The sequence below is a fragment of the Schistocerca gregaria genome, chromosome 2 (genome assembly GCF_023897955.1).
Source record: "Schistocerca gregaria isolate iqSchGreg1 chromosome 2, iqSchGreg1.2, whole genome shotgun sequence".
Classification (NCBI taxonomy): domain Eukaryota; kingdom Metazoa; phylum Arthropoda; class Insecta; order Orthoptera; family Acrididae; genus Schistocerca; species Schistocerca gregaria.
The window spans coordinates 367,974,202-367,988,685 of NC_064921.1; the positions used below are offsets into that span (position 1 = coordinate 367,974,202).

At 39.2% G+C, this 14,484-nt stretch overlaps 1 protein-coding gene across 1 annotated transcript in view; it reads right to left on the reverse strand.

Annotated features, from left to right (window-relative positions):
* The window catches only part of LOC126336156 (juvenile hormone acid O-methyltransferase-like), a 104,783-nt gene that overhangs the window by 40,091 nt on the left and 50,208 nt on the right, over positions 1-14,484 (reverse strand). The window contains exon 3 of the mRNA XM_049999648.1: positions 987-1,204. Coding sequence (XP_049855605.1) covers positions 987-1,204 — 218 coding nt within the window. The remainder of the gene's footprint in view (positions 1-986; positions 1,205-14,484) is intronic.

The window sequence follows — 14,484 nt, forward strand, 5'->3', positions numbered from 1 at the left end:
CTCAATTGTAATAAGCCCAGAAACAGTAGTCAGAGTATCATTACATTTGAGATATACTAACTAATTCTGACGTGAAGGAAAGCCGATTGAAGTTATTGCCTCGTCTTCCTATGGACAATGATCAGTGGCATGTGGCATCTTTTGTCGAACTTCCCTCCTGCTTATAACGGAAGCTTATTCCATACCGAGCGATGGACATTTTGATGACATCGTAATGAGGTGGAAACGAAGTTTTTGAAGAATAAGTAGCATGTGGATAATGCAAGTACTAATTCATTGAGAAACCTAAGAGGCTTTAGTAGCTATATGTAAGCTAATAAGATTCCGTTTTCTCTAATTTCCCTAAATATTTTCGCTGCCGAATCGGCGAGGAAAGATATTTCAAAATCTGACAGGAAGAGGAGAGAGAGGATGGACTGACATCAACACGTCGGTAGTGACTGGTGGTCCTGAAGGGACCTGCAAACTTTAGTCACTTTATGGGAGAGACTGGACTACAACAAATTGACAACGTTTAATCCAAGTGATAGTCTTTAGAGTAATTCGTGGCGGGATGAATCAAACGAAGCTGGTGACGACCAACCTTCCTCATTCTAGGTAAGAATCCCTATTCCAACATCTTGACATTTCTCTTGATTTCCCTAAATTACTTCAAGCAAACACCTACTATAAAGCCACGGAGGACCACCCATTCTTGTCGACTTACACCTACAGGGGAAGTGGTACACCGAACAGAAACTATTACTAACATTTTATCACCTGTAACAGTCATGCAGTTAGTGCATCTAATTTTGTATTTTGCGACCTACCCTGCACTAAAGATCATGTTTTATTCACTTATTGAAAATTTACGTGTATACAATAAGAACCATTTTAATTTCCGAGACTGACGACATTGTGTAGTTTTAACTGACACCGAAACCTCAACTTAGGACAGTGATCTGTGCAATGTCCATTTACTATGGAGAAGTGGTTCGAATGCTTACCTGTCTGTGGACAGTGACTTCACGTAGTTGAAGGAGAATATCTGCCAGAACGGTTGCAGCCTCCACAGTGTCGTGTCTCTCACTTGCGGTCCTGCGATGTCCGCCTGTGTGTAGAACATGCCGGGGTTGAGGCAGTGAAGCAGGGCGTAGTGCACCAAGTTGAGGTTTGGGTCCGCACCGACTATTTGTACCGTCTCGGGGAACCGGGGCGCCAGCACCTACAACGTTGTGGGTACATGTTTCAGCACCTGGTAGATACTTCTGTGATAGCCGAATGGCTCAGAACAAGGCTATTTGTAATGACCTGATTCCACTACATAAACTTTTTGCTGTATTTGATCCTTGTCTGAAAGTATTTTTTCCTGCGAGTGTGAAAGGCAGCCACCAAGTACATGGGTGTGACAGATCCTTACTTTAATGTTTTTGTGCTGGGTAAATCAGCGAAACGGTATACGTTCAGAAGTGTGTTCTCAACTGTGTGTGGTTTTATTGAGCTTTTAGGGACTTTTGCTTTGTAAGCCAAACCGAAACTAGGTGCAAATAAAACATGGCTGAGACTGGTTCTACACGTAGAGGACTAACTATATTCACGTTTTTAGTGATGGCTGAACAGTGGCCAATATAGAGTGGCGTCACTGAAGTAGGCTCCTGAAGGTCACACCCCCTGCCTGCAGTCCTCACCCGCTAACCGCTGTTATGCGCTGGCCTCATAACTTGGTAACCACACTGGTAAGTATTAGATCGGCTCCAGCTGAATGTTCCATGTTTCTGTCCGATACCGTATGTTTACGTGTGGTCTTCTGTGGTGCAGTGTATTGACGTGCGTGTCATAGTGAAGCAAATGCGGAAGCAAGGGCTTGTGTATAGCGTGAAAACACTTTCGAAGGTAGTCAAACTGCGTGGAATTACTGAACATTTTGCTTACCTACCTAAGAGCGAAGAAATCAGCGATAGTTTTGTCTAAGTTCATAAAATGACAGCAAAACCATCTGTTTCTGAATCTACTTTTTTACAGATTAATAAGGCAGTTGCGTCGGCAGAATCTCTAGATCTGCGCAGATGTTTACTTTGGATACCATGACCGATAGGATTATCAGATGACTAGATAAATACAGGGCGATGTCTGCGAAAAGTAATTACTTCGTATGAAGATAGTAACTGTTCTTTCGAGAACAGTTACTATTAATGATCGTGCTGCTTCTCTAGAATAAATTATAACTGAAACCCTCAGCTGGTGTTGATATACCTCGATGGGAACAGCTGAAAATGTGTGCCCTAACTGGGACTAACACGGGATCCCCTGCTTACATGGCAGAGGCAATTTATCTGAGCCACCGAGGACACAGATGAATAGCGCGACTGCAGGGACTTATCCCTCGCACGCATCCCGCGAGACCCATATCCCTAACTGTCCACTATCTATTAGTAACTTTACTTATGTAGATTGTTGACATGTGGGATTGTGGGTCTCGCGGGAAGCGTGCAATGGGTAAGTCCCTGCAGTCCCGATATTATCTGTGTTCTCGGTGGCTCAGATGGATAGAGCGTCTGCCATGTAAGCAGATAATCATGGGTTAGAGTCCCGGTCGGGGCATACATTTTCACCTGTCGACGGACATCAACACCTGTCGGCAGCCAAAGGTTTCAATTAATTATCAGTTATTACTTCGGCTCAGACGTCCGTACTTAGTGTTCTCCGTTCACTTGTTGAGAAAGTGTAACGATAGGCAAAGCTTTTTAATGGTATGCAGACACTTCTGTAAGAATAAAGCTGACTGTGTACCACGCCCTTGTTACTTGCTGAGGACAATAGTCTAGCGTCGTACATAGATAAAACTTGGGTTTCACGAAAACCCTCCGCAAATACATTTTGTTCCCCTTCAAACGAATGAGTGGTTTGAAAGGACTTAGTAATAGCCTGTTTCCATAGTGTAGATCGGCAACACGGGCGATGGGTGCAGTGGAAAAAAGAACGGGTGAAAAAAGAACGGGTGAAAAAAGAACGGGTGAAAAAAGAACGGGTGAAAAAAGAACGGGTGAAAAAAGAACGGGTGAAAAAAGAACGGGTGAAAAAAGAACGGGTGAAAAAAGAACGGGTGAAAAAAGAACGGGTGAAAAAAGAACGGGTGAAAAAAGAACGGGTGAAAAAAGAACGGGTGAAAAAAGAACGGGTGAAAAAAGAACGGGTGAAAAAAGAACGGGTGAAAAAAGAACGGGTGAAAAAAGAACGGGTGAAAAAAGAACGGGTGAAAAAAGAACGGGTGAAAAAAGAACGGGTGAAAAAAGAACGGGTGAAAAAAGAACGGGTGAAAAAAGAACGGGTGAAAAAAGAACGGGTGAAAAAAGAACGGGTGAAAAAAGAACGGGTGAAAAAAGAACGGGTGAAAAAAGAACGGGTGAAAAAAGAACGGGTGAAAAAAGAACGGGTGAAAAAAGAACGGGTGAAAAAAGAACGGGTGAAAAAAGAACGGGTGAAAAAAGAACGGGTGAAAAAAGAACGGGTGAAAAAAGAACGGGTGAAAAAAGAACGGGTGAAAAAAGAACGGGTGAAAAAAGAACGGGTGAAAAAAGAACGGGTGAAAAAAGAACGGGTGAAAAAAGAACGGGTGAAAAAAGAACGGGTGAAAAAAGAACGGGTGAAAAAAGAACGGGTGAAAAAAGAACGGGTGAAAAAAGAACGGGTGAAAAAAGAACGGGTGAAAAAAGAACGGGTGAAAAAAGAACGGGTGAAAAAAGAACGGGTGAAAAAAGAACGGGTGAAAAAAGAACGGGTGAAAAAAGAACGGGTGAAAAAAGAACGGGTGAAAAAAGAACGGGTGAAAAAAGAACGGGTGAAAAAAGAACGGGTGAAAAAAGAACGGGTGAAAAAAGAACGGGTGAAAAAAGAACGGGTGAAAAAAGAACGGGTGAAAAAAGAACGGGTGAAAAAAGAACGGGTGAAAAAAGAACGGGTGAAAAAAGAACGGGTGAAAAAAGAACGGGTGAAAAAAGAACGGGTGAAAAAAGAACGGGTGAAAAAAGAACGGGTGAAAAAAGAACGGGTGAAAAAAGAACGGGTGAAAAAAGAACGGGTGAAAAAAGAACGGGTGAAAAAAGAACGGGTGAAAAAAGAACGGGTGAAAAAAGAACGGGTGAAAAAAGAACGGGTGAAAAAAGAACGGGTGAAAAAAGAACGGGTGAAAAAAGAACGGGTGAAAAAAGAACGGGTGAAAAAAGAACGGGTGAAAAAAGAACGGGTGAAAAAAGAACGGGTGAAAAAAGAACGGGTGAAAAAAGAACGGGTGAAAAAAGAACGGGTGAAAAAAGAACGGGTGAAAAAAGAACGGGTGAAAAAAGAACGGGTGAAAAAAGAACGGGTGAAAAAAGAACGGGTGAAAAAAGAACGGGTGAAAAAAGAACGGGTGAAAAAAGAACGGGTGAAAAAAGAACGGGTGAAAAAAGAACGGGTGAAAAAAGAACGGGTGAAAAAAGAACGGGTGAAAAAAGAACGGGTGAAAAAAGAACGGGTGAAAAAAGAACGGGTGAAAAAAGAACGGGTGAAAAAAGAACGGGTGAAAAAAGAACGGGTGAAAAAAGAACGGGTGAAAAAAGAACGGGTGAAAAAAGAACGGGTGAAAAAAGAACGGGTGAAAAAAGAACGGGTGAAAAAAGAACGGGTGAAAAAAGAACGGGTGAAAAAAGAACGGGTGAAAAAAGAACGGGTGAAAAAAGAACGGGTGAAAAAAGAACGGGTGAAAAAAGAACGGGTGAAAAAAGAACGGGTGAAAAAAGAACGGGTGAAAAAAGAACGGGTGAAAAAAGAACGGGTGAAAAAAGAACGGGTGAAAAAAGAACGGGTGAAAAAAGAACGGGTGAAAAAAGAACGGGTGAAAAAAGAACGGGTGAAAAAAGAACGGGTGAAAAAAGAACGGGTGAAAAAAGAACGGGTGAAAAAAGAACGGGTGAAAAAAGAACGGGTGAAAAAAGAACGGGTGAAAAAAGAACGGGTGAAAAAAGAACGGGTGAAAAAAGAACGGGTGAAAAAAGAACGGGTGAAAAAAGAACGGGTGAAAAAAGAACGGGTGAAAAAAGAACGGGTGAAAAAAGAACGGGTGAAAAAAGAACGGGTGAAAAAAGAACGGGTGAAAAAAGAACGGGTGAAAAAAGAACGGGTGAAAAAAGAACGGGTGAAAAAAGAACGGGTGAAAAAAGAACGGGTGAAAAAAGAACGGGTGAAAAAAGAACGGGTGAAAAAAGAACGGGTGAAAAAAGAACGGGTGAAAAAAGAACGGGTGAAAAAAGAACGGGTGAAAAAAGAACGGGTGAAAAAAGAACGGGTGAAAAAAGAACGGGTGAAAAAAGAACGGGTGAAAAAAGAACGGGTGAAAAAAGAACGGGTGAAAAAAGAACGGGTGAAAAAAGAACGGGTGAAAAAAGAACGGGTGAAAAAAGAACGGGTGAAAAAAGAACGGGTGAAAAAAGAACGGGTGAAAAAAGAACGGGTGAAAAAAGAACGGGTGAAAAAAGAACTGGTGAAAAAAGAACGGGTGAAAAAAGAACTGGTGAAAAAAGAACTGGTGAAAAAAGAACTGGTGAAAAAAGAACTGGTGAAAAAAGAACTGGTGAAAAAAGAACTGGTGAAAAAAGAACTGGTGAAAAAAGAACTGGTGAAAAAAGAACTGGTGAAAAAAGAACTGGTGAAAAAAGAACTGGTGAAAAAAGAACTGGTGAAAAAAGAACTGGTGAAAAAAGAACTGGTGAAAAAAGAACTGGTGAAAAAAGAACTGGTGAAAAAAGAACTGGTGAAAAAAGAACTGGTGAAAAAAGAACTGGTGAAAAAAGAACTGGTGAAAAAAGAACTGGTGAAAAAAGAACTGGTGAAAAAAGAACTGGTGAAAAAAGAACTGGTGAAAAAAGAACTGGTGAAAAAAGAACTGGTGAAAAAAGAACTGGTGAAAAAAGAACTGGTGAAAAAAGAACTGGTGAAAAAAGAACTGGTGAAAAAAGAACTGGTGAAAAAAGAACTGGTGAAAAAAGAACTGGTGAAAAAAGAACTGGTGAAAAAAGAACTGGTGAAAAAAGAACTGGTGAAAAAAGAACTGGTGAAAAAAGAACTGGTGAAAAAAGAACTGGTGAAAAAAGAACTGGTGAAAAAAGAACTGGTGAAAAAAGAACTGGTGAAAAAAGAACTGGTGAAAAAAGAACTGGTGAAAAAAGAACTGGTGAAAAAAGAACTGGTGAAAAAAGAACTGGTGAAAAAAGAACTGGTGAAAAAAGAACTGGTGAAAAAAGAACTGGTGAAAAAAGAACTGGTGAAAAAAGAACTGGTGAAAAAAGAACTGGTGAAAAAAGAACTGGTGAAAAAAGAACTGGTGAAAAAAGAACTGGTGAAAAAAGAACTGGTGAAAAAAGAACTGGTGAAAAAAGAACTGGTGAAAAAAGAACTGGTGAAAAAAGAACTGGTGAAAAAAGAACTGGTGAAAAAAGAACTGGTGAAAAAAGAACTGGTGAAAAAAGAACTGGTGAAAAAAGAACTGGTGAAAAAAGAACTGGTGAAAAAAGAACTGGTGAAAAAAGAACTGGTGAAAAAAGAACTGGTGAAAAAAGAACTGGTGAAAAAAGAACTGGTGAAAAAAGAACTGGTGAAAAAAGAACTGGTGAAAAAAGAACTGGTGAAAAAAGAACTGGTGAAAAAAGAACTGGTGAAAAAAGAACTGGTGAAAAAAGAACTGGTGAAAAAAGAACTGGTGAAAAAAGAACTGGTGAAAAAAGAACTGGTGAAAAAAGAACTGGTGAAAAAAGAACTGGTGAAAAAAGAACTGGTGAAAAAAGAACTGGTGAAAAAAGAACTGGTGAAAAAAGAACTGGTGAAAAAAGAACTGGTGAAAAAAGAACTGGTGAAAAAAGAACTGGTGAAAAAAGAACTGGTGAAAAAAGAACTGGTGAAAAAAGAACTGGTGAAAAAAGAACTGGTGAAAAAAGAACTGGTGAAAAAAGAACTGGTGAAAAAAGAACTGGTGAAAAAAGAACTGGTGAAAAAAGAACTGGTGAAAAAAGAACTGGTGAAAAAAGAACTGGTGAAAAAAGAACTGGTGAAAAAAGAACTGGTGAAAAAAGAACTGGTGAAAAAAGAACTGGTGAAAAAAGAACTGGTGAAAAAAGAACTGGTGAAAAAAGAACTGGTGAAAAAAGAACTGGTGAAAAAAGAACTGGTGAAAAAAGAACTGGTGAAAAAAGAACTGGTGAAAAAAGAACTGGTGAAAAAAGAACTGGTGAAAAAAGAACTGGTGAAAAAAGAACTGGTGAAAAAAGAACTGGTGAAAAAAGAACTGGTGAAAAAAGAACTGGTGAAAAAAGAACTGGTGAAAAAAGAACTGGTGAAAAAAGAACTGGTGAAAAAAGAACTGGTGAAAAAAGAACTGGTGAAAAAAGAACTGGTGAAAAAAGAACTGGTGAAAAAAGAACTGGTGAAAAAAGAACTGGTGAAAAAAGAACTGGTGAAAAAAGAACTGGTGAAAAAAGAACTGGTGAAAAAAGAACTGGTGAAAAAAGAACTGGTGAAAAAAGAACTGGTGAAAAAAGAACTGGTGAAAAAAGAACTGGTGAAAAAAGAACTGGTGAAAAAAGAACTGGTGAAAAAAGAACTGGTGAAAAAAGAACTGGTGAAAAAAGAACTGGTGAAAAAAGAACTGGTGAAAAAAGAACTGGTGAAAAAAGAACTGGTGAAAAAAGAACTGGTGAAAAAAGAACTGGTGAAAAAAGAACTGGTGAAAAAAGAACTGGTGAAAAAAGAACTGGTGAAAAAAGAACTGGTGAAAAAAGAACTGGTGAAAAAAGAACTGGTGAAAAAAGAACTGGTGAAAAAAGAACTGGTGAAAAAAGAACTGGTGAAAAAAGAACTGGTGAAAAAAGAACTGGTGAAAAAAGAACTGGTGAAAAAAGAACTGGTGAAAAAAGAACTGGTGAAAAAAGAACTGGTGAAAAAAGAACTGGTGAAAAAAGAACTGGTGAAAAAAGAACTGGTGAAAAAAGAACTGGTGAAAAAAGAACTGGTGAAAAAAGAACTGGTGAAAAAAGAACTGGTGAAAAAAGAACTGGTGAAAAAAGAACTGGTGAAAAAAGAACTGGTGAAAAAAGAACTGGTGAAAAAAGAACTGGTGAAAAAAGAACTGGTGAAAAAAGAACTGGTGAAAAAAGAACTGGTGAAAAAAGAACTGGTGAAAAAAGAACTGGTGAAAAAAGAACTGGTGAAAAAAGAACTGGTGAAAAAAGAACTGGTGAAAAAAGAACTGGTGAAAAAAGAACTGGTGAAAAAAGAACTGGTGAAAAAAGAACTGGTGAAAAAAGAACTGGTGAAAAAAGAACTGGTGAAAAAAGAACTGGTGAAAAAAGAACTGGTGAAAAAAGAACTGGTGAAAAAAGAACTGGTGAAAAAAGAACTGGTGAAAAAAGAACTGGTGAAAAAAGAACTGGTGAAAAAAGAACTGGTGAAAAAAGAACTGGTGAAAAAAGAACTGGTGAAAAAAGAACTGGTGAAAAAAGAACTGGTGAAAAAAGAACTGGTGAAAAAAGAACTGGTGAAAAAAGAACTGGTGAAAAAAGAACTGGTGAAAAAAGAACTGGTGAAAAAAGAACTGGTGAAAAAAGAACTGGTGAAAAAAGAACTGGTGAAAAAAGAACTGGTGAAAAAAGAACTGGTGAAAAAAGAACTGGTGAAAAAAGAACTGGTGAAAAAAGAACTGGTGAAAAAAGAACTGGTGAAAAAAGAACTGGTGAAAAAAGAACTGGTGAAAAAAGAACTGGTGAAAAAAGAACTGGTGAAAAAAGAACTGGTGAAAAAAGAACTGGTGAAAAAAGAACTGGTGAAAAAAGAACTGGTGAAAAAAGAACTGGTGAAAAAAGAACTGGTGAAAAAAGAACTGGTGAAAAAAGAACTGGTGAAAAAAGAACTGGTGAAAAAAGAACTGGTGAAAAAAGAACTGGTGAAAAAAGAACTGGTGAAAAAAGAACTGGTGAAAAAAGAACTGGTGAAAAAAGAACTGGTGAAAAAAGAACTGGTGAAAAAAGAACTGGTGAAAAAAGAACTGGTGAAAAAAGAACTGGTGAAAAAAGAACTGGTGAAAAAAGAACTGGTGAAAAAAGAACTGGTGAAAAAAGAACTGGTGAAAAAAGAACTGGTGAAAAAAGAACTGGTGAAAAAAGAACTGGTGAAAAAAGAACTGGTGAAAAAAGAACTGGTGAAAAAAGAACTGGTGAAAAAAGAACTGGTGAAAAAAGAACTGGTGAAAAAAGAACTGGTGAAAAAAGAACTGGTGAAAAAAGAACTGGTGAAAAAAGAACTGGTGAAAAAAGAACTGGTGAAAAAAGAACTGGTGAAAAAAGAACTGGTGAAAAAAGAACTGGTGAAAAAAGAACTGGTGAAAAAAGAACTGGTGAAAAAAGAACTGGTGAAAAAAGAACTGGTGAAAAAAGAACTGGTGAAAAAAGAACTGGTGAAAAAAGAACTGGTGAAAAAAGAACTGGTGAAAAAAGAACTGGTGAAAAAAGAACTGGTGAAAAAAGAACTGGTGAAAAAAGAACTGGTGAAAAAAGAACTGGTGAAAAAAGAACTGGTGAAAAAAGAACTGGTGAAAAAAGAACTGGTGAAAAAAGAACTGGTGAAAAAAGAACTGGTGAAAAAAGAACTGGTGAAAAAAGAACTGGTGAAAAAAGAACTGGTGAAAAAAGAACTGGTGAAAAAAGAACTGGTGAAAAAAGAACTGGTGAAAAAAGAACTGGTGAAAAAAGAACTGGTGAAAAAAGAACTGGTGAAAAAAGAACTGGTGAAAAAAGAACTGGTGAAAAAAGAACTGGTGAAAAAAGAACTGGTGAAAAAAGAACTGGTGAAAAAAGAACTGGTGAAAAAAGAACTGGTGAAAAAAGAACTGGTGAAAAAAGAACTGGTGAAAAAAGAACTGGTGAAAAAAGAACTGGTGAAAAAAGAACTGGTGAAAAAAGAACTGGTGAAAAAAGAACTGGTGAAAAAAGAACTGGTGAAAAAAGAACTGGTGAAAAAAGAACTGGTGAAAAAAGAACTGGTGAAAAAAGAACTGGTGAAAAAAGAACTGGTGAAAAAAGAACTGGTGAAAAAAGAACTGGTGAAAAAAGAACTGGTGAAAAAAGAACTGGTGAAAAAAGAACTGGTGAAAAAAGAACTGGTGAAAAAAGAACTGGTGAAAAAAGAACTGGTGAAAAAAGAACTGGTGAAAAAAGAACTGGTGAAAAAAGAACTGGTGAAAAAAGAACTGGTGAAAAAAGAACTGGTGAAAAAAGAACTGGTGAAAAAAGAACTGGTGAAAAAAGAACTGGTGAAAAAAGAACTGTGAAAAAAGAACTGGTGAAAAAAGAACTGTGAAAAAAGAACTGTGAAAAAAGAACTGTGAAAAAAGAACTGTGAAAAAAGAACTGTGAAAAAAGAACTGTGAAAAAAGAACTGTGAAAAAAGAACTGTGAAAAAAGAACTGTGAAAAAAGAACTGTGAAAAAAGAACTGTGAAAAAAGAACTGTGAAAAAAGAACTGTGAAAAAAGAACTAAAAAAATTCTGGAGGTAGGAAATATTCTAGGCCGTGTTAAGGAGAACTGCAGTAAGTAAAATCCTGGGAGCAGCCTACAACTACTATAACGCTGCCATTAACTGAGTGTCCCGCAAATAAAATCTGTAGACAGGTGACCCGATTCAATAACGTTCCGAAAATTAATTTTATAGCTTTCTCAACAACTTTCTTACTAGAAAGTTTTTCCAGTTTCAATAGAACTCAAATCCATCAACAACGACAGATTTTGTTACACAGGCAGAACAGTTTTACATCTCTTCCAATGTTTTTCCGTATAAATAGTTTTATGTTTTCACAATAGAAGCTGGATAATATACGTCTATGAACTTCCACAATTTTCTTCTATTTAAAAATGTTTCGGGAGCTCTGTTTTATCAACAGGTTGAAGTACATTTTGTTTGAAAGTGTTTTCGTAGCAGCAGGTGAAACTTCTCGTTAGGAAAGTATGGCATAATGTTCTGAAGTAGAAATTAATTTTTTCCAAACATTTGAAATTACCAATGGCAAAGTTGTAAAATAGTGAGGTGGCTTTGACGTGCGGGTTTTAATGACAACCACTGTAGTCCCTATGAAGTCGTCATCTGAACAAATTGAGAAGTTTCTGGCGTAAAAACAAACATGAAGAGCTGCGACGCTGTCTGAAGAAATTAAGAACATTGCAAACAGAATCGGGAAAAGGGTATATAGTACAAGCACAGAGAATGAAGGTGCGGCGTAGCAAATACGGAGCCAAAGTGTATCACAATAAGGTTTCTCGGTCGATTCTAGACGAGTTTGCTATAAAAAGAGGCTATTATTCAATTACGGGCGACAAGGGACAGTAACACGGAAGTCAAATATTGGTAGCAAGAGCTCTATGTTGTATCTTGATGAGGAGCTGGGTTGGCATCCTCTGATAGAATCCAATTGTAACAGGTGGTCGCCTTTGATTATGCACCTTTGAGGTTCTCATCGGAAAGTGAAAGAAAATTCATAAAAACCAGGGGTTTGGATTGGGTCGTCAAACTTATCCGCATGGAACTCTTTTCTCTTACCTGGTTTCCAATACTTAAGATATTTTGTGCCTAATAGGTTAACTTCATTACGAAAAATGTTTGTTAATGTTGGACCGAGGAAAATATTATGGTATTGTGCTTCTGCACTGTTCACTGTTTCATTCCCAGTCTGTAAAAGGTTGTTACGGGTACCCTGATAAGCCTCAGACAAGTAAGCTTCCAAGTAAGGTTTTTATACATAATACCTTTGTAGGTTATCTTTGGGTCTGTAATCTGGCATCGAAGAAATTATTGACTGTCACTGACACGAGTTACCGTGGAGAAGCTGTTTTTTCAGATGCGCATCTATGACTATATAATAATATTCTAGAGAAGGTGCCATGCCATGGTGGTGCTGAAATGCGTTTGGGTTTCGTACTCTCCGTACGTTAAAATGCCTGCCCTACTTGTTGGTTCTAGTATTTGCATTCTCACTCTCCGACATTTAACTGTGGTCTCTAGAATCAGCCTGTAGCCATAAGAGGGGTAACTGATGCACTGGAATCTCCTACTAGGATGTATTTCTGACGAGGGGTGGTTGGGTGGGAGTGATAGGGGAGAACGGGGCGGCAGCGTCAAGACGACTTAAGAAGCAATTCGTTACCCAGGCACACAGTGTAATTCTAATGGATAGAGGCTTGAGTGTTTTGTCTCTTACCAGCTGCTCGCTTAAAATGGACGATTTTACTGGTGTGGAAACGCCTTCTAAAATCCCATCACCGCCTCAGTTTATTATTAAAAACGTGGTTTTCCGACTGTAGGCATGTGATCTTCCAGTATAGCACACTGAGGAGCATCTCAATTTGTTTAGTGCAGCCAGCTGGCGGCAGCATCTGGTAAAATTCCATTGTATCCAGGTTAAAATATGGAGTTGTGGGACAGTGAAAGTGAGGGGCAGTGAAGTCACTGTCCCTATCACGCCTTAAAATGCTTGATATCTATGTATGAAGGTAGTTCCTACAGGGTAAGATACCACGTAGGACGGTCAGATGTAAGAGCTTTCTAGTGTACATCTTTGCCTTTTCTCTTTTTGTAGACAATTTAAATTCCCGTGGAGTCTGTCCGATTGGTATTTTGGCAGAATTAGTTTTCCAGGTACTGAGAATGCGTACATGGTATTCCGTAGAATGACTATCAGAATTTATGAAAAGGAAACAAACGCAAAAGCGAGGACATGACCGACTTATCGAAAGGTTTATAGAAGAATTGAAAGGAGCAATCAGTACCCAAGCATCTGCGAGGTCAGCATAAATACGTAACACTTGAGTGAAGATTTCAAGTGGATGGAGTCGGAGGATGGAGGGGGAAATGCAGCTACTCGGAGTCTCATTCTCGCCACACGTAAGCACGGCGGATTGTGTTGCACGCCTGGGAGGAGAGTGCGGCGGATCGGTATAGTTTTCTAATTAAGCAGACGGTGACGATACGACCTTGTTTTGAACAATGTTTTGTTTTAGGGCGCAAAGAAAAATCGGAAGAACCAATGTCAACCTTATAACACCGGCAAGTAAGTCGTTAAAACCAATACCTTAAGCCTAATCGTAAGGAAAGAGCTAAAAACGACTTCCCCTTAGAGTAAGGGCTACAAAATACACTGCATAGAGCAGAGGTCCCTAACCAAAGATTAAATTTCCACTATATTGCTATGAAGAATTAATACTATAACGTGATCGACAGATCGCACTGAAAAAGCCGATAACTCATGCGGCAGAGAGATTACGACGTAAGCGGGGAAAAAAAAGGCACGGAACCGCGAAACGTCGAAGGTTGATAATGAACACGAAGTGGTGGGGATCGCGAAGTAGCAAATGACGATTTTTAAAGTAAGAGTGCCCAGTGCGCTACCTAGCAAGAATGCTCGTCTCGCGACGAGGTTGGCCAAGCCGTTGGGAGACGCGTAATTCCACGGAGCTTGTTCCGTGACGAGAATACCACTATTGATGCTGAAGTGACACCATCTGCCGACAGACGGCAACACAGCGATCATCCAGATGATTATTACAACTAGCACGCCGAGGTAGGACTGCAACCTTGGTAGGAGCGTTAGCTACCTCGTTTCGGATCACACCGACGTGACCAGGAACCCAAATGAACATCATGGTTGCTCCCAACAGGAAGCAAATGGAAGCTTTCTTGGACCTGTTGCACTAAGGGATTGGTTGTGAAGCACACAGAGGCTCTGAAGAACACCGAGACAATCTGATAAGATGACAATTTGAAAGCTTGTGGCGCTGCATGTGCTGGGTGGTCTGATAGAGGATGGAAAGCCCTGTTGATTGGTTTGTGGGGCGCTCAGCTGCGCGATCAGCGCCCAAGAGCTCTAATGTCAAAATATATCCTTTCTGGTCGTTGCCAGTGACAAGGACACATCCGACACATTCTTAGGGCATCAGTGTACACGAACGTGCTGTCACTAAGTTGCATGTGGATACAGAGGAACCTACAGCGATAAATCTATTCCGGAGTAGTGTCCTTGGGAAGCAAATTAAGTACATGATAAACACGGGACGCTGCACGAAGCCAAGATGAAGGGTTCACAACCATTGGGAACGTAACAGTTAGCACGAAGTCAAGCTGCCGCAGCAATAGCCGTCGTCTTCGACTAAAACGGACCCATAGATGCCTGACAGGAGTGTCCATAGTAGTGTTGATGACTCTAGCGAAGAGGAGCCTTTAAGCACTCTGTTCTCCTGAATGAAAGTGTATTATAGCGCCGAACACACTTTTAAATCGAAAACTGCCGTAAAAATTCCTGAAGGAAATGGTGGAGGCGGCGTCAGAAACCCTTCGTGCATATAATATGGAGGATACCAGTCCTCCAGCAGGCGTCTTACCCTTTTTTCAAATAAACCATGAGCAGTCTCGTATTGTCAAGCAAAAAGTTTCATGAC